Raw genomic sequence first — 27,022 nt, forward strand, 5'->3', positions numbered from 1 at the left:
CCCAGGCAGGTACAGGTTGGTCCTCAGCATACCTGTTGTCAGTTTGCTGAAGCATAGCCTGGTGGCTCTGATGAACCAGTGATTCAGGGCATCCTGGCATCAGTGGGACCTACCCCTGGCTGGGCAGAGCACTTGCCACTAGATTGAGTTGGGTGGCTGCCACGCCCCCAGACCGTTGGAAGCACACATTTATCTCCTTCAGTATGTCAGGCGAGTCCCAGGTACATCCTTGGTTGGAGAAATTAGATTACCTTTGGGACACAAACTACTTTTCTCAGACAACTGATGGAGACCTTCAATTGCCTGTAATGAAGTAGAAATTCTCCGACGTAGACAGAGGGTGACAGATCAAAGGAAGAAGACAGAAATTATATGTTGCCAAACAGATCTAACATGTAACGTTTTCATCCCAGTTTCTTATTTATGAAGCTTAAATGAAATGTTCAATAATTTACAATGGAAGCATCTTCTCCCAGAAAACTGCAGAGTGGAATTTAAAGTACTCTCTTCCCAGGCTTTCTGTCTAGGGGATGGGGAAGGGGGACTAGCTTATAGGTTCCTGCCTGCTGCTTTCCTTTGATTTTCAGCAGCTTTCTTTCTGTGCTACAAGTGAATTGTTGCTGTTTGCCAGCAGGTACAATGCACTTCTGCTAGAAAAGAAAATGCATATCCGAGGCATATCCACTATACTTATATATGAGCACATGGAGGACTCCTAGGGGTTTCTCACTTTTTAAAGACCCCATTGCTCCCTGTCAATGCTCCTTTTATCTTTCCATCCAGCTCCTGCAAGTGCCAGCATATGAGCAGCTCTGTTCTCTTTCTTAACAATAGCTCAGAAAAGTTGTCCCATAGGAAACCACCACTCTCCATCCCTTATAGAACTTCCTTTGTTCAGCTTGGAGGGTGACACCTTCCGCAACTCTCTCACCAGATACCCATTCTTCTTCGAACTCCCTCACAGTTCATTCACTCAGCAAACATTACTGAGGGCTTTCTTTGTGCCAGGCAAAAGGCTGTGTTCTGGGGATACCAGGGTGAGCTGAATGGACCCACCCTTGCCCTTAATGAAATAAGAGATCTGTAACTGGAGAAGGAAATTAATTCCTTATTGAGCACCCATAACATGCCAAGAACTGAGCTGCATGCAATAGGTAATCTAGAAGAATAATGAAGAAGAGAGTAAAGCAAGGAGGGATAAAAATCAAAAGAGAATTTTGAGTGTCTGAGGGCCAAAAGGACAATTATCAACTATAGTTTTTTAGAGATTCATACACATTATCTTATTTTCCCCTGCAACTCTGCCAGGAGGGCATTACTTATGAGTAAACAGAGGATTCAAGAGGTCCATTTCTTGACCAAGTTTGCAAAATTAATATACATTAAAACTAGATTTGGAACCCAAGTTCATTGTTCTCTCTGACATGTCATAGCATGGTCCCTGACCCTAAGAGTCTTACAGGCTCGTGGAAGGAAGTGGAGTAAGCAAATTGGAATTTGAAGGCCACTTGATACTACACCAAGGGCTGCTAACTCAGAAATCCATTTCAGAAGGGGGATGAGCTTGGCATCAGCGTGGGCTGGAGTAGCCAGAGAGGGCTTTCCAGAGAAGGGGCTTGAATGGAACTTTGCACGCTATCCAAGATGAGGGAAGGTTGAGGGAGAGGGATGTGGAATTCTCCGGCAGGCAGGATGGGGCATGGTGAGCAGGAAGAGATTAATTAGAGCTAGAGCCAGGGGACCTGGCAAGTTCTCACCTGCATTGCAAGGACTGTGGGCGGGTAGCAAAGGCAGAGTGACTCACTTCCCTCTTTTTAGGAGACCTATTCTTCAGGCTTCCTGCTGTTAGCAGGAAAGCAGTGGGGAGAAGGAGGCCCAAGAAACAGAGATTATTGTGCCAGGAAAAAAAACATGAATAAGACATCTGGTGTCTGCAGGCTTCCTTGGGTTCAGGTGGACATGCAGAAATAGGGATCCTTTCCATCTCTAAATCCCTGGGCTCATCTCCAGAATATCTGTCAAGTTCAAATCTACCAAACTGGGTACAGGATTTGGCTCGAGTGCATCTGACGGACATCTGCCTTTCAAGTTTGCAGTCAGTCTCTTAGTGTTCATAGCAATTATATTATACTGTTACTGTTTTCTTGTTGGTCTCCTCACTAGACTCTTAGGTCTTTGGGTCAAGTATTTGATTTTTAATATTTTAATTCAGTATGTATAGTGACAAACTATGATGCATGTCAGCATGGTGGGGGCAATGGTGGTATTGGGACCATTGGGAAAACTTCCATGAGAGAATATTTGATCTGGGTTTTGAAGGAGCAGGGGACATTTGCTTGCAGAAAAGGGCATTGCAGACTGAGGAAATAACGTATGCCAAAGTAGATCTGGTAAAATAATCCATGAAAACCAGGGAGCTAATGTAGGGCCCCTCACAGGGAAATTTCCAGCAGGGAATTTGGGTACCAGAGGTTTCATAGATGGGAAGATATTTGGAGACAGGATCTTCTGGGAACTCCTGAAGTCTACTTTTTCATGTAATGAGGTCCAAGCTCCCAAGCTCCCCTTTCTCATCTTCTTGGATAATGGTAGCTGCTTCTCCAGGGTTCCCTGGAATGAGTCGGGCTCTGGAGAACATCTCCCTGCTTTTTGGGTGTGGATGATAGTCAAACATCAAGGGAAGATTCTGCACAGACTTAAAGGAAGGGTCTGGTCCCACAAACCTATACTAAAAAGGAAATCGCCCAGGAATGTTCTCAGATGCAACTTTCTTGTTGCCAGTGGGATTAATGAGGAACACGGGCCATCGCCTCAAATCCTACAAAACATCCCATTGCCAGGCCTTTGCTGTAGCAGGCATCTCCTGATGAAGAAGCCAAAGCAGAAATGGAAGAATTCCCACCTGACTTGACTCCTGGTTCCCTTGCACCAGCCCTTTAACACAAATAAGGGGACAGCAGCCCTGACTCTGTGAGCAGGAGGGTGGGGAAGCCTCCATCCTTTCCTCTCTTCTGTGTGGGTCTCTGCAGCCCCTGGAAGGTGGTGCAGTGCTCAGAGGGTGCCTTACCGAAGCCACCACTTGGGGTCACTGTGACTTCGCCCAGAGCAGGCTCTGCATGGTCTGGCCCAGGCCCCAGGCTCATGCTTGACTCCTCCTCCTCAGAAGAGCTGCAGGGCCTGGAAGGTCTGGCACAGGGTCTGGGGCTTGGGCCCTGGCACATTAGGGAGTGCAGGCAAGGTGAAGTGAACATCAAGTGCCTCGGTCAGTGCTGATTTGCCAGCTGGACTCCTCAGGGGGTCTCGGATTTCCTCATGGAAAATTCTCTTATGGACAAGCACCTCGAGGAGCCCACCTTCTCACCACAAGACCGCCACTTGGGCCCCAAGGAGACAACATGGAATTTGGTAGAGGCCTTGGTTTCCTGCCCCCAGCATCTAGAGGCCTGGAAGGGGGCAATTTTCAGGGCCTGACTGGGATGTGCTTGTCAACCACAGCTGTGTGTGTGCGTGCGTGTGTGTGTGTGTGTGTGTGTGTGTGTGTGTGTGTGTGCGTGTTGCTGGCTGGCTGTAGGTCTGTGTTTTCTCGCCATCCGATGTTGCACCGTGAGGTCTGTAGGAAGCTTTAAACCCCTGGGTTTCCTAGTCCTGTTGATGATTCTTCTGATCAGCAGCTTGTTGACCACAGATCAGGTAGTCAGGATGCAGAGAGAAGCACCTGGTTGGGAGGCGTCATCAAGAGGCGTGCAGGGGGCACCCTGTGGGGGTGAGGGAAGTGGTGACCGGGCCCTGGAGCTGGGAGAGAGCCCAGTGCTCATGTGGCCGTACAGGCCAGCCCTTCTGCCCCTCTCCCGGCCATAGGGCTCCTCAAGTGTGGGCTTCTTTTCCCAAGGGAGGACCAGGCAAGAGACTGCAGGTGGCTGAAGACAAACCCCTGCCCCCTTTTCCCAAAACACTGCAGCCACAGGCCTTTCTGATGATAGATGAGTAGAGTCCCCGCAGATGCAGAGGCCAGGGCAGGGTTTATCATTTGCCTTGGTCCCAGGCAGGGCTTTTGTTGTTGTTGTTTGGTTGGTTGCCAAATTCCAGGCAAAGAATGAGAATCTCCTTTCTTTTCTCCCCCACTTCCTTCCTTCCTTTTCTCCCTCTCTCTCTCCACCGAGAGTTTTCTGTATGCTTTATTGTGTTTCTTAGAAAACAGTAGTGGCGCCAGTCCCTGGTACAGGCTGCCAGTTCTAACCTAGAGGGAACTTGGTGAACCCATAAGCATGTGATGCTTGGGGACCCCTTTGGGACTCCAGGTATGGTACACAGGCCAAGTAGACATCATCCTGGCTGGGAGGCTGAGCCTAAAAAAAGACTTATCATTAAGGACACAGAAATCACCAGAGCAGAGAGAAAAAAAAAATCATTGCAGACAGAGTCTGTTGTTCAGAAACAGATTCCTACTCCAGAGGGAATTTGCTGGGCATTGCCTAGAGAGAATAATGGAAAAGAAATACTTGATATTCTGTGCCCCGACCTGGCTTCTGTGTTGCAAAGGGTGAGGTATATGATGGGGGGGGGGGTGGCGGCTGGGGGCCACTGTGAGCCCTAAGTGTGCCTCTGAGACCTGGAGTAAGGGGCCTGTATTCCACAGGGAAAGGGTAAATGGTGGCTGTGGAGACCAGGGCTTCTGCTGGGAGTGTCAGGTACAGATGCCACAGGATGAAGGACTTAAAGTTGGCTGGCTGTGAGCACCCCCGAGGGGCTTCCAAAATGCAGGCTCTGACTCTGCAGATCTAGTGGGGGCAAGGTTCTGACAGCTTCTGGGGTGAGGTCCTTGCTGCTGGTCCCCATGCCCCACTTTGAGAAGCAGGGTCTCCCCTCTGGCCACACGTACCACGGGAGGTCCTCCCAAACCATCTTTTGGCTCAGACTTCCTCCTCTGCCTCCTTCTTCATCCTCATCATCCACGAATTGAGCACTTCGCTATGTTAGAAGAACTACCTTAAACTCATGAAGTATATGGTCTCATTAAAGCCCTATGACAACACTAGAGGCAAATGGCATCATTCCCCTTTTACAGATGATGAAACAGAGGCTTCAGACTGTTGATTCCATGGCCCCAAATCACACAGGAAGTGGCTGAGCCTAAATACAGAATCTAGAGTCCCAACTCTTAACATGTTCCAAAGAACTGAGAATCCAAATAAAGTTAGTGCAAGAAAGAATGGGACTTTCTGCTAGGGTCCCAGTTATTTTTGACTAGAGGGTGGGAATGGGCAGTGTTGGAAATTTCTAGTCCTACATGCTCTTTCTGGCCAGAGAGGAATCATTTTAGGGGAGCCTGGAATGCCCTTCTCATTGTGGCCAGGGTCTTGTTTTATATCTACAAGCCAATAACTTCTTTGGAATCAAAACCAGACAGACGAAAAACCCAAAACAAAAAGTTTCAGAAAGCTGAAAATCTCTCTTTTTTGGCATCCAAGTTGGGGAGTGAGGGAGAAAACACAACTGTTTAGAGCTGGGGTCAAACTTCTCCCTTTCTTCTTCTTCCCTCCCTCAGAATCTTTCCTTCTCTTCCCCCGGGTACCACAGCAAGAGTGCCAGCTATCCTCGTAGTGTGCATCTCAGCGTGTACAGGCATGCTTGATTTCCTTACATGACTATAATCCCTTTTTAAATCACATAAGGCTATTTGCCTTTATAAATCTTCCCAGCAGTGAGCTCCCTGGGATAATTATGTGTAATATATATTTATACTTTTATTTCATAAGCCCAACGCAAATCAAAAAAAAAAAAAATCAACCTCTCTGAGCTCCTGCCTCCATAATAATCTTTCCATTCATTGCAAGTTGGCAGCATTTACGTTTTGATGACCGTCCCTTCCATGTTAGTCCTTTAGTAAGGAGAGGCCAAGAGAGGGGCTTTTGCCTAGGATTCAGAACTTCTTTTGCGTCACGGCCCCCTTACTTGCTTTGCGAACCTGGGCAAGTGTCCAAGCTCCCTGAGCCTCGGTTTCCTCATCCATAAAATGGGGATGCTAACATTCTTCATGAGATTGTTGTACAGATTAGGCTGAAACTATGTGCAGGCACCTGGAATAACAGAAATGATCCATGGATGTAAATCTTTTTTTTTTTTTTTCCCCTGGCAATGGGAAATAATCAAGATGTGACTAAGTTCTTCTCTGTAGCTCTCATGATTTTATAGTATATCCTCCATCTGAATAGCTAGCCATCATCTCTGTAAAATTGCTAATTGCCAAAGCAGCCTGCGGCTCCAGGCAGGGGTGGGCTGCGCCTAGAATCCGTTCCCTCCTGTATCATTTCAGTTTTTTTTGTTTAGCTTAATTTTTGTGAGTGTCTCCAGCTCTCTGTAAAGGCCCTCCACCAGCTGGTCTGTTCCTGCTATGTTTAATTCATCCCCATTAACCTGCTTGGTCAGCATATCTTTCCATCTTCTTGCTGTGTTTTCAGGGGTGCGTCTGTCTGGGAAAAGCATTTATTATATTTATTTTAACTGGCCTTGTTTGGCAAGGCGGTCTGGGATTTCAGTTGAGGAGGAAAACAGCTTTGATTATTGTGCCCTTGTTTACTGTACGCACTCTTTGCTGCGTATCCCTCGTCGACTAAGGTGACTAACGCTTTTGGAAGAAGCCAAGACGCAGGATAAACAGTCTCTGTGAGCACACTGGCTTCCCCTGGGTCCATGGCTGCTCTGCACAGTCTCCATCTGAAAGTCAGGTCCCACACATCTGGTCATCTAGCTTTCAGTGAAGCCTAGGAGGTAGGTTTTCCTGGATGAGTGTGTCTAAGGCTCCAGGAGGAGCACTGGTTGGGCTTCATGTCCTCATAGGGACAGGGTATGCTCCTGGCCAAGTGTCGTGGTGACTGGGGGCATCATCTTAGTTTACAGAATTATTAGCTCTTTCTCTGACTCTAGCCCTGCCTCCTGACCACTCTCTGCCTCTGGCCTTGCCCTCCTCCCTCCGTTCTTCACAAGGTTTGTAACTGCACAAACCTAGTCCTTACATCACCTTAATTAAGTCCTCTCAGCAACTCCCCAATCACACTCTTTATAGGGGACATAAAGTAGGATCAAGCCTCTTGGAGCCAATGCCCCAGTCATAGTGAACACATGCAGTTTCTCTTGTTCATTCATTCATTCATGCATCATTTATCTAGGACCTAGTTAGTGCTAGATGCTGGATGCTGGGGAGTCGTGATGAGCAAAAACAAACATGGTCCCCCTTTCACAGAGCTCTAGGTCTAAGCTGGAGACCGACAATCTGATCCTCACAGCCACAAGCCTACAATGATCACCTGAGGAGTGCTGTGAGGTGAATGGTAACCAGCAAGATGAGGCTGCCAGACAGGACAAGCTGGCCTCTCCCAGGAGGCAGGCAGAGTTCCAGGGAATTGACAGTGAACTGAGAGCTAGAAGAGAAGCTGCCCTCATGAGGCGAGGAGGGTGGTGGGAGAACCTGGCAGGCAGAGGGGACAGCACATGTCAAGCCCTGTGGCAGAAGGGAGAAGGCATTTGAGGACCTGAACAAAGTAGACCTAGAGCACAGGGAGCACCAGTGGACCTGGGAGGGAGGGGAGCCTGGTGTGTGGGCTGAGTAGGGGGTTTGGAGTTTATTCTGAGAGTAACTCAAGTTCCTAAAATGCATGCACAGTGGGATGGCAAAATCAGAAATGTCCTTTGGAAAAATCACTGATGGCGTGAAGAGGAGAGTAGGGGGGCAGGAGAGAAAGTGGGGAGGTTATTGCAGCGGTAAAGATAAGAAGTGATGGTAACTTAGACCAGGCGATGGCGGTGCAATGCAAAACAGTAGACGGATGTAATGGGTACTTGAGAAATTAAATCAATGAGACTTGGTGATCGTTGGATATGGGGTGGGAGGGCAGGGGAGAGAGCTGTGAGGGTGTGAACTCAGGAGCCACCGTGCCCCCAGCAGTCTGGGCTTTCTCACCTGTGAGCGTGGCTCTGGTGGTTGGACCGATGCTCTTGGGGACCATCAGTTCATGGTACTGCTCGCCTGCCAGGGTGCTATACACAACCTTGTACTCCTGAACCTCTGCTTCACTGTTGTCCCACTCAAGGTCAAGGCTGGTTGCTGTACGGGAACCAACCCGCAGGTTCTTAGGGGCATCAATCTCTAAAAAAAAAGGCAGACATCACCAACATCACATAGGATAATATCCATTTGTCATGTACCTTAAACTTGAATAGTCTTTAGGGTGGGAGCCCCCTGGTTCAGGTTTGAGTGAACCGGGTTGGGGGCTGCCCTCAGGTTTTGGTCTGCCAAGCTGGCCATGACAGGTTCTGTGGGCAGGTTGGAGAGTTTTACTTGCGAGTTAAATATCAACACACTTCATATCTCCCCCATTCCTAATCAGGAATTCTAGCAGTATTCTAGAAATTGTAGTTTCTAACCATTACAAATAGTATCACAAGCTTAAGACCAAGCAAGGGAAACTCTAGAAGGAGGAAACCAGAGATGGCATCCACGTCATTAAGACGAAATAGAGTAATTTCGAATTTGATCACCAAACAAAAAGGAGAGGCATGATTGCAAGATTTTTATTTATTTATTTATTCTTTTATTTTATGTATTTATTTATTTCCTATTATTATTTTTTCTACTGTCCAGCATGGTGACCCAGTTACACATACATGTATACATTCTTTTTTCTCACATTATCATGCTCTATCATAAGTGACTAGACTTAGTTCCTAGTTCTACACAGCAGGATCTCATTGCTAATCCATTCCAAAGGCAATAGTCTGCATTTATTAACCCCAAGCTCCGAATCCATCCCACTCCCTCCCCCTCCCCCTCCCCCTTGGCAACCACAAGTCTATTCTCTAAGTCCATGATTTTCTTTTCTGTGGGAAGGTTCATTTGCGCCGTATATTAGATTCCAGATACAAGTGATATCATATGGTATTTGTCTTTCTCTAAGATTTTGAATTGTAAGATGTCTTCCCCAGGAGTTCCCACTGTGGCACAGTGGGTTAAGTATCTGGCATTGTCACTGTGGCAGCTGCGGCATAGGTCACACCTGGGGCTTGGATTTGATTCCTGGCTCAAGAACTTCCATATACCATGGGTGCAGCCAAAAAAGAAAAAAAAAAAGATGTCTTCTCCTGGGTTTACGTGTGTAAACACTACTGAAAGATTTTGCATATAAAGAGAGGATATAATATAATGGAAATTAGTTTTGGAGTCAGGTCTCAGTTTAATCCCCACCTCTGACTCTTATTATAATGGGACCATGGGCAAGTCTTTATCTCACTGGGCTTTGCTGGCCACCTCTGTAAAATGGGCTAATAATACTGACTATTTAGAGCATTGTACAGATTAGACAATGCATGTAGAAGTGTGTGCCATGGTGCCTCATACAAAATTAGGTGTCCAAGCCAGGCCTCTGAAGCTCTTCCTAAGTTCCAATAATCTGGCGACCCCAATGCTTGGTCCCGGGGGTTCCAAGAATTCCACAACAATGAAAATCCACAGGCAATGGACTTGCTAATGCAATTGTGGGGGGATGGTTCTCTCCCAGGGCTGGTACACAACTTATAGGCTAAGAAGGTGCTGTCTTGACAAACCGTCACTTTACAAGTTCTAAATAGGTCTTGACTTTGAGACTTGAATTTGACTTTGGAGTGGACCAGCCATTTGTTCTGAGAAAACCTAGAGTGGACTGTTTTAATTTGCAAATGCCAGGCAAGTCTCCACCGATTGTTCTTTAGGAAGATGAGAATGCTGTGAATCAATCTGAGTGCAGCTGCTGCAGAGTGAGAAGTGTTCTGTTTAGTGATGTAAATTGGGTGAATCTTTTAGCAGATTTATGCCTCTGCAGCTTATTTTTCTGAGAAACATTTCCTTACTCAATGGGGGTTTAGCATGCTGGAAACTGCATTCTCCACGCTTTTTTGGTGATTTTTCAAGCAATTGGAGGGAGAGAGGGGCTTGGGTAGAGGTGCACATGGGAGGAATGCTCTGTACTGCAGGTCCCTAAATCTCAGGCTGCAGGAGAGGCTGGACCAAGGACTGAGTGGGGTTTGAGGGTGTGGCCTGAATGGAACTGGAGCAAAATGAAGTTCGTGTTGGGTTCAGGTTTGAGTTTTGTATTTCCCTACTGCTCTTCACAACTAAAGGTCCCAGACTTTGGGAATGTTAGCCTATAGTTTTGGCTTCTGCTTTTTGGCCTTAGGGCCTGTGGTCTGTGGATGGGGGCAGTGTTTTCTCTGAAGTGATTCCAATGTCAGTGATCCCCAATGAGATCAATCCTGGGAATGGGGGCTTGAGAAGTGGGGTGGGGGCAGGAGGGGTGTCTTAGAACTGGGGTGGAATGAAATGGTTTGCTCCCCCTGGGTCTTGAATGTTGGACTTCAAGGCCTCTTCAAGGAGATAGAACTCAAAATCTCTGGCCAAGACAAGAATTACCAGACCCTTATCATTGCCCCACCTGTCTCATTGTAGTGCCCCTTCCCCCACCTGGAGCAATCTGGCCTACTCCTTCCTGCCCCTACTAGGGGCAATATAACACCCCACCAACCAGCAAGTGTATTGTAAGACCCCTCTTTCCCCAACCAGTCAGCAGATCAGCAGGTGTATCATAAGATCTCCCCTCTCTCCCTGAGTTATAAAAACAGACACAACCATGAGCCAGGGCCTGGGCTCTCCCTGATCATCAGGAAGTCATCCTCCTGTGCTAGTGTCTCTTCTCTCAATACACTCTTCTTTCTCTTCACCCTGCTGTGAATCTGAAAATTCTTCTTCCCACCTGCAACCCACATACGTGGACCACGACATTGAAGGCTGACCTCTAGGAGAGGTAGCTGAAGGGCACCTCGCAAATGGGAGCTGGGCTGGTCTCTGCAATACACCAGCAAACCAGGGCCGAGGCAGAGGTCCAGCAGGGGCCCTGCAGAGGGGCTGGGGCCATGGTCTTTCATCTCTAAAACAGAAATTAGATCAAGCAGTTCTCCTGCTGAAAACTCTCCGTTGCTTCCTATTACAACTCCTAATCGTGACCTGCAGGGCTCTGCATGGTCTGGCCCTGCCTGCTTCTCAGATGGCATCTTGGAACACTCTACCCTTCCTCACTGTGCTCTGGCTGCACTGCCTTTTGTTCTACTCTTGAATCACATCAAGCTGACTCTCACCTCAGGGCTTTCACACTGGCTGCTGCTTCTCCTGGAATCCTCTTCCCCAGACCCTCACACGGCTGAGGTCACTTAGGTCTTGGTTAAAACTTCCGTTCCTCAGAGAGGCCTTTCTGACTCTATCTCATCCATTTCGTTTTTTAGCATAGTTCTGATTGAAATGATCCCATATCTTTTTTTTCTTCTTCCTTGTCCAGGTTCCCTGCTGGAATGTAATGTCCATCTTGTTTATTCTGCAGTCTCTGTGCCTAGGACAGCACTTGGCACCTACTGGATGTTCATTAAGCATATGTGAAGTGACTGAATGAACACTGTCATCTCTCTGTCTGGTCTGCTCCCTCAAAGTTTTTGGAAAAGTCTTGTTAAATATTCCAGCTAAGGGAGTTCTCTCATGGTGCAGCAGGGTAAGGAGATGGCATTGTCACTGCTGTGGCTTGAGTCACTGCTGTAGTGTGGGTTTGATCCCTGGCCCTCATGCCATGGGTGGGCCAAAAAATAAAAATATTCCAGCTGGGGACTTTGAGGATGCTTGGGACGAGGTGGTCAGGGAAAAGAACAGCTTTGTCTTGGTTGGCTGCCAAGGGCCCTGCAGGTTGAACTTGCAGAGGCATTTCCTGGGGAATCCCAGAGTATAATCCCTGCCCGGCAGGAGGACGTGGAGCTGTCATGACTTGGGCCTTTGTATGAGTTTCCTGGGGCTGCCCTAACCAAGTGCAACACACTGGGTGGCTTAAACAACAGAAATGTATTGTCTCACACACTAGAAGTCTGAGATCAAGGTGTTGGCTTCCTTCCGAGGTCCTCCAGGGAGAATCTATTCCATGCTTCTCTCTGGTGGTTTGCAGAAGAATCAACCAGAAAAATCCTAGGAATGGCCCAGCAGGGCAACCACAACCAGAGGGCAGGGAGGCTCCAAAGACTGGCCTCCGGGTTACCCTGGGCTGGCTTCTCTGTAACCACTGGCCTGGTGGCCTTCCATCAGTTCTTTCCTTTTTACCAGCGCCTCTAAGACCCAGGCAAATATCCACTCACCACGCTGGAAGCAAATCTCTGTCTTAATTGCCGGTGCAATTAGTGCACTCCTGGTGTCGAAGCCATCACCTGGAAAAGCACTTTGGCTAATTTGAATTTAAGCGGAGTTCTGAAATGACTGAGGGCCCTGCCGTGAGGGTTCAGGCACCCTCCTGTCATTCAGCCAGCACCTGCCAACCCCAGATCTGGAGAGCTGGTCTGCAGAGCTGTCTGCAGCTCCCCGCCCCCACAACCCCCTCACCCCCTTCGAACAGAGGGGACGAGGTAGCTTGGAGGTACAGGCTGCTGCTGCATGGGGAAGGCAGCCACCTAATAGCTGTCAATCTGCCAGGCAACCGGAAACAGAAAATCATGCAACCAACAGAAACTCAGGGGGACCTTGTAGGAGGCAGAATGTAATTGTCTTGAGTGGAATTTTCCTGGGCCACCAGCCAATCCCACTTCCATCTCCTCGACCTAAACATCAAGCATTTTCCTTTCATCCTGCAAATGCTCTAGAGCTCTCTTCTCCTGTTCTGCCTCTTCAAACTCCTTATCTGAGCGAAGCACAAAGAAACCACTTTTCACACAAAAACTATCTTGAAATTAAAAAAGAATATGGGACTCGTGGCCCTCAGGATTTCCCGCCTCCTGAGTGGGTGGTTCTGTGGGGGTGCAGGGGCTGGTGGGGTGGGGAGGGCTGACCTTGAATTCACCAGGAAGGGACATTATGGAGGCCCTGAGCAGTTTGGGTACCATGAGGGAAAAGAAGGGAAGAGAAACGTGCAGAATGTACTTCCTTCATTTTACTTTTTATTTTTATTTTTTTGTCTTTTTGCCATTTCTTGGGCTGCTCCCACGGCATATGGAGGTTCCCAGGCTAGGGGTCGAATCGGAGCTGTAGCTGTCAGCCTACGCCAGAGCCACAGCAACGCAGGATCCAAGCCGTGTCTGCGACCTACACCACAGCTCAGGGCAACGCCGGATCGTTAACCCACTGAGCAAGGGTAGGTATCGAACCTGCAACCTCATGGTTCCTAGTCGGATTCGTTAACCACTGCGCCATGACGGGAACTCCACTTCCTTTATTTTAAAGGTGCGTGTACTTCCTTTATTTTAAAGGTGCATGCTCTGTCACTGGGTATCCCAAGATGTATTCAGTAAAACATCTGACCAGTGGCCCGTGGGTGGGCTGGAATCTAGCATGGGGGCTGGAGAGAGAACCCCAGAGGGCCTCTTTCAGAATCAAACTGCCTTCTTCATTTCATCAGTGTCCACAATTGCTCCCTCTTAACAGGGGAGTTAAAGGAAGGAAACCCAGGATGAGGTTCTCGGCCTCTCTCTCTCTTACCGTGGAGAAGACAGACTTCAGTGGTGCGTTTTGCAGCAGGACTGGGCAGGACCCTTCTGCTCTCCTCTCTCATGGGAGCCATCTGCTCATAGGGATCAGCTTCTAGGCTATGAGTCCTAACTGAGTAGTCCCCCAACTTCCCCTTGGGGGGGGGCAGTTCTTGCCCAGGTCCATGGGGGCCATCCATTGGCAAGCCCACCTGACTCTAACTCTAAACTACGTCATGCTCCAATATAGGAGCTATTTTGCCCTTCATCTGTCTCAGTCTTTGCCTTATTTATCTGCTGATTTTAAACACAGGTGGAGGGTAGTGGACTATTTATCAAACCTCTCCAAAGCCCCTTGGCTGGCTTACCCCATTCTGTAACAGTGAAGGATGCTTGAATTAGTGATTCTTCTTCAACTTTAACCCATCAGAAGATGCTGGTTCTTGGATCTTACAGATGCTAGCAGTTTCCTTTGATCTCTGCCACAACTTGAAGTTGGCTGAGACATCCCCTGACATGTGACCTCCCCAGGGCAGGGAGGCCGAGACTGGGAATCTGGGTTAGACAGAGCCTCACTCTCGGATCACAGCCCCTGCTGACCCAGAAGGCGCTGGGCAGCCTGTCTTTGAATGGTGCCTGTCCTACTTGTGCACTAGGTGGCCAGCCTGATGGGCTCTGAGAGTGCCAGGGGGCAGGCCACCACGAGACCTGGCCTTTCCAGACCGTTGGCCAAGCTCTTGAAGAACTGACAGCCCTGGGAAGGGGGAAGGTCACCCCGGCAGTGCAGGTGGCATTGATATGGGCTTCCTTCAGCTTGCCCTCTGTGGGAGTCAACCCTGCATTAGTCTTCTGGCCACTGCTCACAAAGGCAGGATGAGTCACAGACTCTCAGGAGAAAGGCCTGCTTCTGCTCATGCAGGCTGTGCTGTGCACAACCCCAGGGGGCGCCATTGTGCTGGTTGCTGTGGATTTATGGAATCCTTTCAGCAATTGCAGGCAAATAGCAATGAAATGTCTCCAGGAAGAGGCACTGTACTCCTACAAAATGGCCATTTGGTGCCATTTGCAGCAACATGGATGGAACTAGAGACTCTCATACTGAGTGAAGTAAGTCAGAAAGAGAAAGACAAATACCATATGATATCTCTTATATCTGGAAACTAATATATGACACAGATGAACCTTTCCACAGAATGGAAACTCATGGACTTGGAGAACAGACTTGTGGTTGCCAAGGGGGCGGGGGAAGGAGTGGGATGGACTTGGAGTCTGGGGTTAATAAATGCAAACTATTGCCTTTGGAGTGGATAAACAATGAGATCCTGCTTCATAGCACTGGGAACTATAGTCACTTGTGATGGAGCATGGTGGAGGATAATGTGAGAAAAAGAATGTGTATATGTGTGTATGTACGTATGTGTGACTGGGTCACTCTGCTGTACACTCTGCTGTACTGCTGCTGTGCAGCAGAGTAATGGAAAAAAATAAAAATCATTTAAAAAAAATGCCATTTGGGCTGGCCATGTGGATGTTTAAGGCAGGCCTTTTATAAAGGAGACACCTGAGACTGTGGAGAAGAGGCTCATGTCAGGTAACAGACCTGGCTGGCAGCAGAGGCAGGCCAGGAACGGAGCTCTCCCATCCACTGGTGCCCTGCGCCCCACTGTACAGTGAGGCGACACCCTGAAACCTCACCCTTCCGTCTCTGTCTGTGACACATGGGTGCCCAGGCACAGGCCCTCTCTCTCCCTGGGGGCCCCCTCTTGGCCCTCTTGGGTCCCTCTTGCTCTAACAGTACCAGCTGGCTCAGCGCCCCCTTTCCCACCACAGCCTCACCTGTTGTGAACTGGGTGGTGGTGGACTCGCTCTCATTGGTCCCACGGACTGCACTGACCCACACCTGGTATTGGGAGCCGGGCCGCAGGGCCTGCACCGAGTACTGGCTCAGGGGAGGCTGCAGCCGGAACGTGGTCTTCCCGCCTTCCCCGCCCACCAAGCCGTATCTCAAGAGAATGAAATCAACTTTGGCTCGAGGCGGAGTCCACTCCACGAAGGCCACGGTGTCGGAGACATCTCGAACCAGGATCTGCGTGGGCCCATCGATGACTGAAGGAGAAAGATCCAACAGAAAAAAAGTTTGAGAAATGAGCCTTAGCCTTTGACATAAGCTCTTCCCTTTCCTCCTTACATCAGCCTTGGCCGGGGTGGGGGGCAGAGAGAGGATGGGGATTATTTCCTCATTTTAAAAATGGGGAAAAGGGGGCATAGTAAGATGGAATCATCCCTTTCCTGAGGACATAGGATTGTCAAGGGTGGAACAGACACTGCAACTCAGGTCCCCTGAGTCTCGCTTTCCCAGGGCTGTGGTTTTTCAGGGCTGGCACTACCCAGTTGGGGCAGAGAAAGGGCACTTACTGGCTTGAGAGGCTAGCACTGCTCTGTCTGGAGGTTATGGGACAGAGAATAGAGAACTGCGCTTCCACTAAAGGTCTGGCTGCCCAGCTCTCAACTTCTTTGAGTTCTGAGGACAGATCTATGAAATGATCAGTGCTCTCGCAACACCTGAGACTTCTAACTTGGTTGCCAGAGAGGGCATCACGAATATCCCCAAATGTCCCTGCTCAGCTGTACCAACAACGCAGTCAGCCAGCTGCTCAGACAGAGCAAAACCCAACGGACGTTTGTATTTGTGGATATGAAGCGTGTCTTCTGGGGGAACTTGCTCTCCTGTGAAAAAAAAGATCCTCTCAGTTTTGGAAGAGCCTCCTGGGGGGCTGTTTTTCCCCCACCGTTTCCTGCCTATTCCTGAGCCACAGCGCTCTGCAGTCGGGCACAATCCCTCCAGGTTGTTCAGCGTGTGTCCTGACCTCTGGCACTGAGCCGCTGAGGGGGGCACCCCTGCGGGACAGCATGACCTCGAAAGGCTGGCTGGTTTCCGAGGGGGCCTCCCACCCGTGCTTCCAATACCTTCTTGGGGTTGTGTTCATATTGAAGTGGATGATCGTGAGGGCGGGGGAAGGAAGTGAATTGTAGAAGGGAGCTAGAAAAAGACAGGGCTGAGCGAGGACAATAAAAATAGTGTGCTTGGAGTTCCCGTCGTGGTGCAGTGGTTAACGAATCTGACTAGGAACCATGAGGTTGCGGGTTCGGTCCCTGCCCTTGCTCAGTGGGTTGACGATCCGGCGTTGCCGTGAGCTGTGGTGTAGGTTGCAGACGCGGCTTGGATCCCGCGTTGCTGTGGCTCTGGCGTAGGCCGGTGGCTACATCTCCGATTCAACCCCTAGCCTGGGAACCTCCATATGCTGCGGGAGCGGCCCAAGAAATAGCAAGAACAACAACAACAACAACAATAACAACAACAACAACAAAAAAAAAAGACAAAAAAAAATGGTGTGCTCAACTCCTCATGATATGTCTGCATGGCTAACATGCCCTCCGTTGAATTATTCATCATCTTCTCAATAGCACTGGCCTACCTTATTAAATGACTACACCCCTCTAGCCAGGGCTGGTCAATATTAATATTCTTCAAGGATTTGCAACTGGGACCAGAGACTCTGGCTCTCTGGCTAGCTGGTTTTGGAACTTGTAGAGCCAGGGCTGGTGTGGCCATTCTCTACCATATTCACACATAAGTAAAAACCACACAGGGAACTATGTCCAGGCTCTTGGGTTAGAGCATGATGGAAGATGGTCTGAGAAAAGGAATACACATATGTGGGTGTGGGTGTGCATGTGCATGTGTGCGTGTGTGTATGGCTGGGTTACTCTTCTATACAGCAGAAGTTGACACAATACTGTAAATCAACTATATTCTTATTTTTAAAAAGATTTAGAAAATAAAAAAACCCCATCAAATATCTGTTCTGGAGAGAAAGAGGGAGAGAGAATGCTAGAGTGAGAGAAAGGGAAGAGGGAAGGAAAGAGGGGAAAAGGTAATTTATAATAAATACATGTTTGGTCTTCCCTTCTTAGCACAGGTCTCCTCAAACCCTTAGAATTTTCTAAGTGATTAGGGTGATAAAGTTGTCTTCTGTTGTGTTAATGATGTAAGGATGGAAGCTAGTTGCCAAGGGACACAACCAGGTGATGAGAAGGTTGGAGCTTTCATCTCCACCCCTGACATCTGGTCAGTTCCTCACTCATGGCTATAAGGAAGCCTCCATAAAAACCCAGGAGGGGAGTTCCCATCGTGGCTCAGTGGTTAACGAATCCGACTAGGAACCATGAGGTTGCAGGTTCGATCCCTGGCCTTGCTCAGTGGGTTAAGGATCTGCCGTTGCCCTGAGCTGTGGTATAGGTTGCAAATGCGACTCGGATCCCGTGTTGCTGTGGCTCTGGCGTGGCTATAGCTCCGATTCTACCCCTAGCCTGGGAACCTCCATATGCCGCGGGAGCGGCCCAAGAAATGGCAAAAAGACAAAAAAAAAAAAAAAGTGGAAAACACACACACAACTGTGGTTTCTGAAATAAATAAATAAATAACAATACTTAAAAAAAAAAAAAAAAAAAAACCAAAACAGGGTTCAGAGAGCTTCCATGTTGGGAACCAGAATTCTTCCATGTGCCACCATGATAGGCCTCAGATTCCAAAGGGACAGAAGCTCCTTTGTTTGGGACCTTCCCTATGTATCTCTTCATCTGGCTGTTGACTTGTATCCTTTAGTATCCTTTGTGATAACAGTGATTTAGTGAGAAAATGGGTTTCTCGGAGTTCTGTGAGCTACTCTAGCAAATCAGTCAAACTTAAGGAGGGGGTTGTAGGAACCTCCAATCTGTAGCCAGTCAGTCAGAAGCATAGGTGACACCATAGGCTTGTGATTGGTGTCCGAAGTGGAGGGCAGTCTTGTGGGACTTCACCCTCCACCTGTGGAATCTGATGCTATCTCTGGGTAGGTGGTGTCAGAATTGAGTTGAATGATAAGACACCCAGCTGGTGTCAAAGAATTGCTTGATGTGGGGAACTCCTCCCCCAAACACACACACACTGGAACTGGGCACAGAATTTTAGGAGCGCAACTCTACACAGAGAAGCAGAAATGAACCATGTGGAACTCCTAGAAGGATATAGAGAATAATTTGATTCTTGACTTTCCATTTTCTGGTTCAAGTCTTTCATGAACCTCAGATGCATTTCTAGCCCTGGGGTTCCCTGAGACACTCTATGTTCCTTCCAGTAAATTCTCTTTTTTGCTTCAGTTAGTTTAAGAAAGTTTTTCTGGAGTTCTTATCATGGCTTGTGGCTCAGTGGTAATGAACCCTGACTAGTATCCATGACATCATGGGTTCAATCCCAGACCTTGCTCAGTGGGATAAGGATCCAGTGCTGCCATGAGCTGTGGCGTAGGTCGCAGACAGACACAGTTCAGATCTGGCCTTGCTGTGGCTGTGGCTGGCAGCTGCAGTTCTGATTGGATCCCTAGCCTGGGAACTTCAATATGCCACAAGTGTGGCCCTAAAAAAAAAAAAAAAAAGAAAGTTTTTCTTCATTTGTTACCAGAGAGCCTTGACCATGACCGTTAACCAGTCGGCACTGTAACACCTCCTCATCTGTCTTCAGAATGGAGTGTTTCCCTCAAGACTGTCTTAAGCTGACCTTGAGCTTCTTAGTCTTTCAGAGGTGGGCCTTTCTCCCGGCACCCCACCCTCTTTCTGAGTCTAGCCCAGTCCAGTTCTCTACTAAGGCAGCTTAGGATTTTTGGTCTAGCACCAGCCAAAATGAAAATCACCAGACCATTTTGGTGTTGGTGCCACAGGTTTGAAGTTAAAATGAAGTTCTATTTTCCGTATTTGGGGTAATAATGCGATTAACAGAACACGTCAGGATGTTTTCTTTTCCGCATGCTGTATTTGGTGGTTTTAGATAACTTGAAGCTTTTTAATTTCATTGAACTTAATAGTGAAAAGGTGGAAATGGTCTAGCTGCTGAATAAGCATAGTGCCTGAGACTTGGTAGACACCCAGTAAATGGGTGTTGACTAAATGAGATCAATGGATGGTCCTCTGTATCCTTGAGAAAAAAGGGAAGCATTTCAGTGAACTGGAAATTCTTAAAAAAAACCAAAAAGATGTCGCAGAAACTCAGATAACCATCCTGTAAGGGTTTTGTCCATCACCTCTTTAAATCCCTCAATCCTAATCATCATGATTGCTCACGTCAGAATGCGATTATGTAGCATCAAGGGCTCTGGCTGCAGGAGGTCTTGTAATTTGAATTCCCAAAGTGGCCTGTCTGGAAGAAGCTGGCCTATGTGCCTGATGAGGGCTCAGAGCTTCACAGGAGGGGATTGGTGTAGGGCAGACCTTAGCAGAAGGAAATAATTAAACAATCGTTTCCTAAAAGCAGCAGACAGAGCTGGGAGCCAGCCATCTTTTCTGCAGCCACCCTTGGATCCGGCCCTTCCATCGGCCACTTGGTAGCCATGTCCCATTCCAGTCAAGGAGGTCTCAGTTTACTTTCAACTTAGGCCCTCATGTTTAAACAAACACATATCCTACCCAAAAAGTAAACTAGAATAAATATTTTTCTTTCCATTTCTTCATGATTCTGTACACGATCCCAAAATATGAACCAGGACTCTTAATTGAAAAAAATTCTGCCTGGCTTTACCACACATGACTGGATCTGGAACTTTTCATTTTAATCTTAAGGAAATTCCAAATCCTAAAATACTGCAGATTTTGTAAAAATGCAGTTGAGGAGAAGAGTGAAGCAGAATTGCACTGTCTTTTCTAAGTGTTCTCAATACTTTGGAAGAAAAGCATCCTATAGCTGTAATGTTCCTCTCTGCCCTCTGATGAACCATCTCCTTCGAGCCTTTGGTTTTGTAGTAATACTTTCTTAATATGAAATCACAGAAATGATTTGGGGACTCTGAAATCTTCCACATCAGACAAGGAGAATCTACACATGTTACCAAGTCAACATTTGTGGTCCAGCATAACCTTAGGAAGCAGAGCTGGGGAAAAACTCCAGCCATTGGTGTCTGGAGGGATTCCTACAGAGCAATTTTAGGCTTTATGGCTATAGAGTTTCTTCTAAAACATATTTGGATGAGTATAGTGGTGGTTTTTTGGAGCTACATCCACAGCATGTGGGCCAGGGATTGAACCCAAGTCGCAGCAGTGACAACACCGAATCCTTAACTGCTAGGCCACCAGGAAACTCCTGCATTAGTACAGTGGCTTTAAAGCATTTTGAGGAGGGGGGGTGCTAATACCCTTTTTTTAAAAGAACAAAGTCTTGGCTTTCCCTTGTGGTGCAGTGGGTTAAGGATCCAGTGTTGTCATTGCAGCCACTTCAGTTGCTGCTGTGGTTCAGGTTTGATCGCTGACCAGGGAACTTCCACATGCGGCAGGCACAGCCAAAAAAATAAAAATTAAACAAAATGACAAAATCTTAAATGGTTGTACAAAATACAAAACAGATAAAAGTGGAGCTGTCTGGGTTGGAGGGTGTGACAGGCACGGGAGTGGGAGTAATTAGAGGCCTGGATCTCCACTTCATCCTTGCCTTCAGGCACTGCCATGGAATCCTAGCACTCTAATGGAACATAATCTAATGCCACAATAGTTTTAAACCAACATCTTCTAGACTGAGCATAAGCCTCAGCACCTTATGTTGTTTAGTTTGGATCCAATTAGCAAGGCATGAATCACTAATCTATAAACATGGGCTCATTATGTATTGTTGTGGCTCCCTTTTCGGGCCAGCTTGGCCTTTGTCCTGGACTCACAACTGGTTTTCTTAGGTGTCAGTTTCTGTTTATGAAAAACAAAGCTGTCCCAATGTTCGCCTCTGTTTCTGTTACTAACAGGGCAAGTTATTAACTTTCAAGTCTCAACACTCCTATCGATAGAATGAGAACCAAAAAATGATATCAGGAGCTATTTATAACTTTCCAGAAATTCTTGGTGAGGGCACACACACATGCGTCATAATTGTTAATTTACAGCACTGAGGTTGAACATCCTTTGTTAGCTCAGGAAACAACAAAGCAAAATGCAATACGGTTAATGAATCAAACCTAGAAATATAATGATCTTGCAGGAAATGAACTGTGGGGATGAAATAATAATCAACTTATGTTTTCTCCTTGAACAGTGACCCAACCCACACATAATGGTTTTGAATGATTTGTTTCCTCCTGCTCTCACTTCTAAAGGTTTTCTCTGAGTACATGTGTATACACAAGCTATTAGCACTGTCATCAACACAGTGCTAATCACTTTTTGTACTTTATCTGATTGAATCCTCATGCCATCTATGAAGGAGGGGTTATTGTTCATCATTGTCAAGGGAATTGAGGTTTGGGAAGGGTCAAATGACTTCTGTAAATCTCACAGTAAGAGTGAATTAGCTCTTGCTGGTTCCAAAGCTCAGATACTAGGAGCTGACAAATGAGGCTTCTTCATGAGTAAGATCAGAAGAAATACACAGGATATCTTAACAGAAAATCTCCCTGTAGAGTACTCTCCTGGATTTCTGTGCTTTCACGGATAAGGAAGATGTTTAGCAGAGCATCTGGTCCATCCCCAGGTACCAAAATTAATACCAAAATTAATCTCAGCTGTGGGAGAAATCCTAGCACCCGTTTGTCTCTCTGCTTCTTGAGTGGGTCTGCAGTTCTTTTTCTGGAGTGACGTATGCATGGCCAGAGGAAGAAGGGCTGGAGGCACTCACCAGTGGAGACGCTGGCCGAGGTAGGGGGGCTCCGGGCTTGCTCTTTCAGAGCCACCACATTGACGATATATTCCTCCCCAGGCTTTAGTCCCGTCTGGTTGAAGGATGTCACGTCGCTGGGGAGCTGGGCAATTACCCCTCCTTCATTGTTCTGGAGCGTGGGGGGAAGGGAGAAGCAGAGAAAGCAAAGGAGAAGCTCAGTGGTAGGGAGAAGTGTGGGACACTGATTGTGAGTTAAAGAGTCCGGGGACCACATCTCTTCCCTCCATGTTGAAGCAGGATGTCTGGGGCCAGGAATGACTGCCCCCCAGCAGGCTCAAGAGGATTGCCACCACTCTATGAGGATTTGGCAAATTGGAGCACCAATTTTCAAGAACATTTCTTTGGCTTCTCCTGAGTCTACAGACTTTGCCAATAAAAATTAGTCATGAGGTGATGTAGCATGCTTCTTGCCAAAGACAAAATGTTTGATGCTTAATATCTATCAGATTTCTTGGCATTTATCATGGTGAGATTGCCCTTGGTTATTCAGAAGAGTATAGTTGTGTATGTATGTGTGTAAACATCTTTATGTATATGACAACATATTTCAAACGAAGACATTCCCAGGTTTTTTTTTTTTTTTTTTTTAATGAGCCAGAGCTATTATTTTGCAGTATCTGGAGTTTCTCATGGTGCCACATTGGCGGCAAATCTGTCATTGTCCCATTTCCCCATATGAGTTAGGAATCAGTGACACAACCAACTATGAAGTACAAAGAAGAGAAAAAGGGTAGAACAAAGAATAATCCAAAGGAGAGAAGGAGGAGACACATGGGTGGAAGAGGAAGTGAAAGAGATCAACTAGATGAGGTTGGGTCCAAGATTTAGTATCTGTCTACCCACCTATCTGTCTACTTATTATCACACATTTTCTCTGTGTGCCTCTGGAAATGGAGGCAACAGGGGGCTCTTTTGTGGCACTGCCCATCTCCCCTATTCTTTGGTCTCTGTTCATGTTACGAGGAGTGCCTTATATGTAATTTATCGCCATATTCTTATAAATCAGTTTGACAAATGCTTCCCACTGGCTTCAACCTGCACATCATACAGTTACTCTGTGTGGCCATATATTTGACCTTGGCATGCCCTGGCAAGCCCTGCTCTTTTCTAGAGTTTTACATATTGGATGTAAACCAGGCAAAACCCACTGTTGTTTTTTTCCAGCCTGAGCAGCAGAGTGACATGATTCTCTCTGCCCTGTTATAAATCCAATTGCCCACCCTGACTTAACTGGCCGATTTAATGCAGATAGGACACAAAAGAAACTCTGTGTATAGAATGTCTGTCTAGACGTATTTACCTGGCCAGCCATGACTATATCCACATAGAGGGGGAGCATATTCCCTCCAGACCAGTGGACAGAGTAGGAAGTAGAGACCCTGCTCTTGTTTCAAGCCTGCCACTGACTAGTTGTCTGCTGTCATTTATTTATTTGTTTATTTTTGCCTCTTTTTTGAGGGCTGCACCCTCAGCATATGGAAGTTCCCAGGCTAGGGGTCGAATCAGAACTGCAGCTGCTGGCCTATGCCATAGCCATAGCGATGCAGGGTCCAAGCCATGTCTGCAACCTACACCACAGCTCACGGCAATGCTGGATCCTTAACCCACTGAGCGAGGCCTGGGATGGAACCGGAGTACTCGTGGATTCTAGTTGGGTTCATTACCCCTGAGCCACAATGGGAGCTCCAGTTTTCTGCCGTCATTTAAGGTCACTGAGTTAGTCTCTACAAACTGAACAAACATGCAGAATGAAGGGTCTCACTCTGTTAGCTTGAAGACCTTTTGCAGTTCCAACAATCCATGCCTCTAAGAATTTCGAAGTAAGGGAATGGTGAAATCACAGTCTTGTCAGCCAAAAATGTGTCATCTGTCATTAAGCCTGATGGATGACTGAAAAAATGCTCTTTGATATTGAAAGATGAAGACTGAGGAAGGAGTATAATTCAACATTATCCTCTCATGAGTGGTATAGTTAGGGGAACAACAGTGGCGTTAATAAATCCTAGAAAACAAGAACTAATCTGACTCCTCGGGCAACTTGGCAAAGTTAGTTTTTAGAATTAATAAAATAAAATACTACTTTGATGAATGGAGAGGAATCTTAGGATACTTTTTAACTCCAAGACGAAAAATGTAACTTAAGGAAAAAATGTTCTTAATGAAGGGGTTCCAGAAGGTGTTTGTGTGTTAGTCTCCGACTTTTTAGAGGCCGATGTGCAAGCTGACTTTTGGTGCTTCTCTCTGCACAGAATGAAGCTGTGGGTTGTCTAGGCAGCTGATTTAGTCTGGCTTTTCTTGTGTCCTAAAGAGAGGTCCCAACTTGTCTAAGGTATAGGTTTTCAGACTTGTTAAAATCATAGCTTGCTGGATGCTAGAGCTTTCTGAGCAGAGAGCTGGGACTGGTGGCTCCTTCCACATCCTCCTGTCATCCAAGGCCAAGGCACCAGGCTCGGGGGCACTCTTGTTAGTCAGTCCTTACCAAGCCTTCATGAAAGAAATGTTCTAAAGCCCAGATACCCACAAAATACCGCTTTATGTCCTTAACAGCATGGAGAGAGAGATGGGGGAGTGCCTTTTTGCTGTCCCGATTCTAAGTGGAGGGTATGAATACTCCACATAAGGCTGTTCCTCAGCCTAACAGGTGGGGGTTACCTTTGGAATGAAGCTGATCTCCCACCCATCAAAGGAGAATGAGAAGGGCTCCCACTGCACCTCCACGGTGGTCTCTGTGATGGTCTTGAATCGCAGCCCTTGAGGCGTGGAGAGATCTGGAACACAGCAATGTGGGTGGCAGGGGCAGAGAGTGTTACCTGGGGCTCCCTCTGGGTGTGCTCCCTCCACGCCACGGGTGCGGTGGTGTGTGATGGACTGTCCCCATCTCATTACCCTCTCAGTGGGGTCCAGGCAAGGGGTCAGCCCGTGCCCTTGTGGTCTTTGCATCCAGTGTGGGCCAGTATATGGGTAAATGTAACAACTATAACTGGAGAGATACTTTCTTCTGCTTTCTATTCCATAATAAGTTAAAATTAAATTGGAAAGTCACATTTTCCTTACTAAGGTGGTGAATCTTGGCATTTAACATAACACCTTTTTCAGAGAAACTGAACACTATCTTCAGACTTTAAAGATTCCTGGGAGGTGATATAAAGGCTAACATCACAGTCCCCATCTCACACCTAGGAGAAGGGGGCACAAGAGAGTGTTAGCTAAAGACGTGGAGCTAACCAACTGCAGAATAAAGACGAGGATGCTTTTCTTTTTCTTTCTTTCTTTCTTTCTTTTTTCTTCCTTTTCTTTTCTTTTCTTTTTTTTTTTTTTTTTTTGCTTTTTATGGCCACACCTGCAGCACATGGAAGTTGCCAGGCTAGGGGTCGAATTGGAGCTACAGCTGCTGGCCTACACAAGAGCCACAGCAGCATGAGATCGGAGCTGCATCTGTGACCTACGCTGCAGCTTATAGCAAAGTGGGATCCGTAACCCACTGAGCAAAGCCAGGGATCAAACCCACATCCTCATGGGTACTAGTTGGGTTGTAACCTGCTGTGCCACAACGGGAACTCCTAGAATACTTTTCTTGATCATCTGATGTTCACTAAGAATATCTTGTTTAGCTCAGATCACCACATCTAGGACGGTCTGAAATTTCCATCTCATGTATATACGCAGAGCAAGGGCATAAACAAGGGACTGTAGCAGAAACAGGCATTTTTGCTCTCGCTCCATTAGCTCCTTCTTTTCTTCAGCCGTTCCTTTATTATCTCTCCCTTCTGTCCCCCACTCTCTCATCTTACTTGCTTTTGGTTTCTCTCCTAATCTTTTTTTTTTTTTCCCAGCCCCCCCCCCTCCCCCGCCCACCTCAAACACACACATGCACGCACAGGTGGAAGTATGCTTGTCCTAATGGTGTTCCAATTACCAGCCCTGAAATATGACAGCACGACTTTTCTCAGTTCTCCAGGGAGCCTGCTCCCATTTTAGCTGCATGTCTCCTGGGATATTCCCATTGGAAAACTGACAGATTCTCATCCTTCCTATTTGGAAGTGTCCTCATGCTTCTTGGAGAAAGGCAGGACCGATTCGGAACCCACTTGAAGGCAGGTCAGGTGAGCGTACATGATTTTGTCCTTGTCACCTGGAAGCTTGCCAGAGGGGACGCCCTGAATTGGCCTAAGAAATGCCACAGGAGATGGCAACCTCATCACGGCATGTGCACGTGGCTCAGCGAGGCGAAGCTTGGGAGCTGGGCCAGGCTCTCGCTCTGGTGACTCATCCTGGAGCAAGGTGGGAAAAGCAGCAGATGGTGACCTGCCTCTCTGCACAATCATCGCAGATCTTTAAAACTAGTTCTCAGGCACCAGAGGAATTGAAAAAAAAAAAAAAAAGGTCAAATATAAACAGAGATAATTATAGGCATATTAAAAGAGTCAGCATTCATAGTGGGAGTCCAATATTATAACAGGATCTTTGTCACCTGAAAAGCAAGGGGACAAGATGACTACTGAAATCCTTTCCCCTCTGCCTGGTCCTATGCTCGCATCCTTCAAAGTGCAGTTTAAGTCCTTGGGCCTCCATGAAGCCTTCAAGGTCAACACTTCCTACTTCCACTTCTTCTCATTCTAAACTCTCAGGGCATCTGTTACCCAAATATCATCTTGTCATTTGAGACCTACATAAATTGAGCTCAGATCTTTCATCCCATATTTGGTGCTAAGTCCCATTTACCAGTCCAGGGGCTTATGTTTCATGGTCACGTCTTGTTCCAGTTTCCTGCTACTGCTAAAAATGTCT

At 47.2% G+C, this 27,022-nt stretch overlaps 1 protein-coding gene and 1 long non-coding RNA gene across 3 annotated transcripts in view; one reads left to right on the forward strand and one right to left on the reverse strand.

The window, feature by feature from the left end:
• The window catches only part of LOC125111990 (uncharacterized), a 248,545-nt gene that overhangs the window by 175,033 nt on the left and 46,490 nt on the right, over nt 1–27,022 (forward strand). The window lies entirely within an intron of this gene.
• TNR (tenascin R) overlaps nt 1–27,022 on the reverse strand; it is an 81,960-nt gene that overhangs the window by 43,281 nt on the left and 11,657 nt on the right. For both annotated transcript variants that reach the window (XM_047754209.1, XM_047754210.1), the window contains 4 exons: nt 24,887–25,002; nt 22,193–22,343; nt 15,346–15,615; nt 7,958–8,143 (listed from right to left, as the gene is read on the reverse strand). In XM_047754209.1, the coding sequence (XP_047610165.1) occupies nt 7,958–8,143; nt 15,346–15,615; nt 22,193–22,343; nt 24,887–25,002 (723 nt within the window). The remainder of the gene's footprint in view (nt 1–7,957; nt 8,144–15,345; nt 15,616–22,192; nt 22,344–24,886; nt 25,003–27,022) is intronic.

The sequence above is a fragment of the Phacochoerus africanus genome, chromosome 11, assembly GCF_016906955.1.
Source record: "Phacochoerus africanus isolate WHEZ1 chromosome 11, ROS_Pafr_v1, whole genome shotgun sequence".
Classification (NCBI taxonomy): domain Eukaryota; kingdom Metazoa; phylum Chordata; class Mammalia; order Artiodactyla; family Suidae; genus Phacochoerus; species Phacochoerus africanus.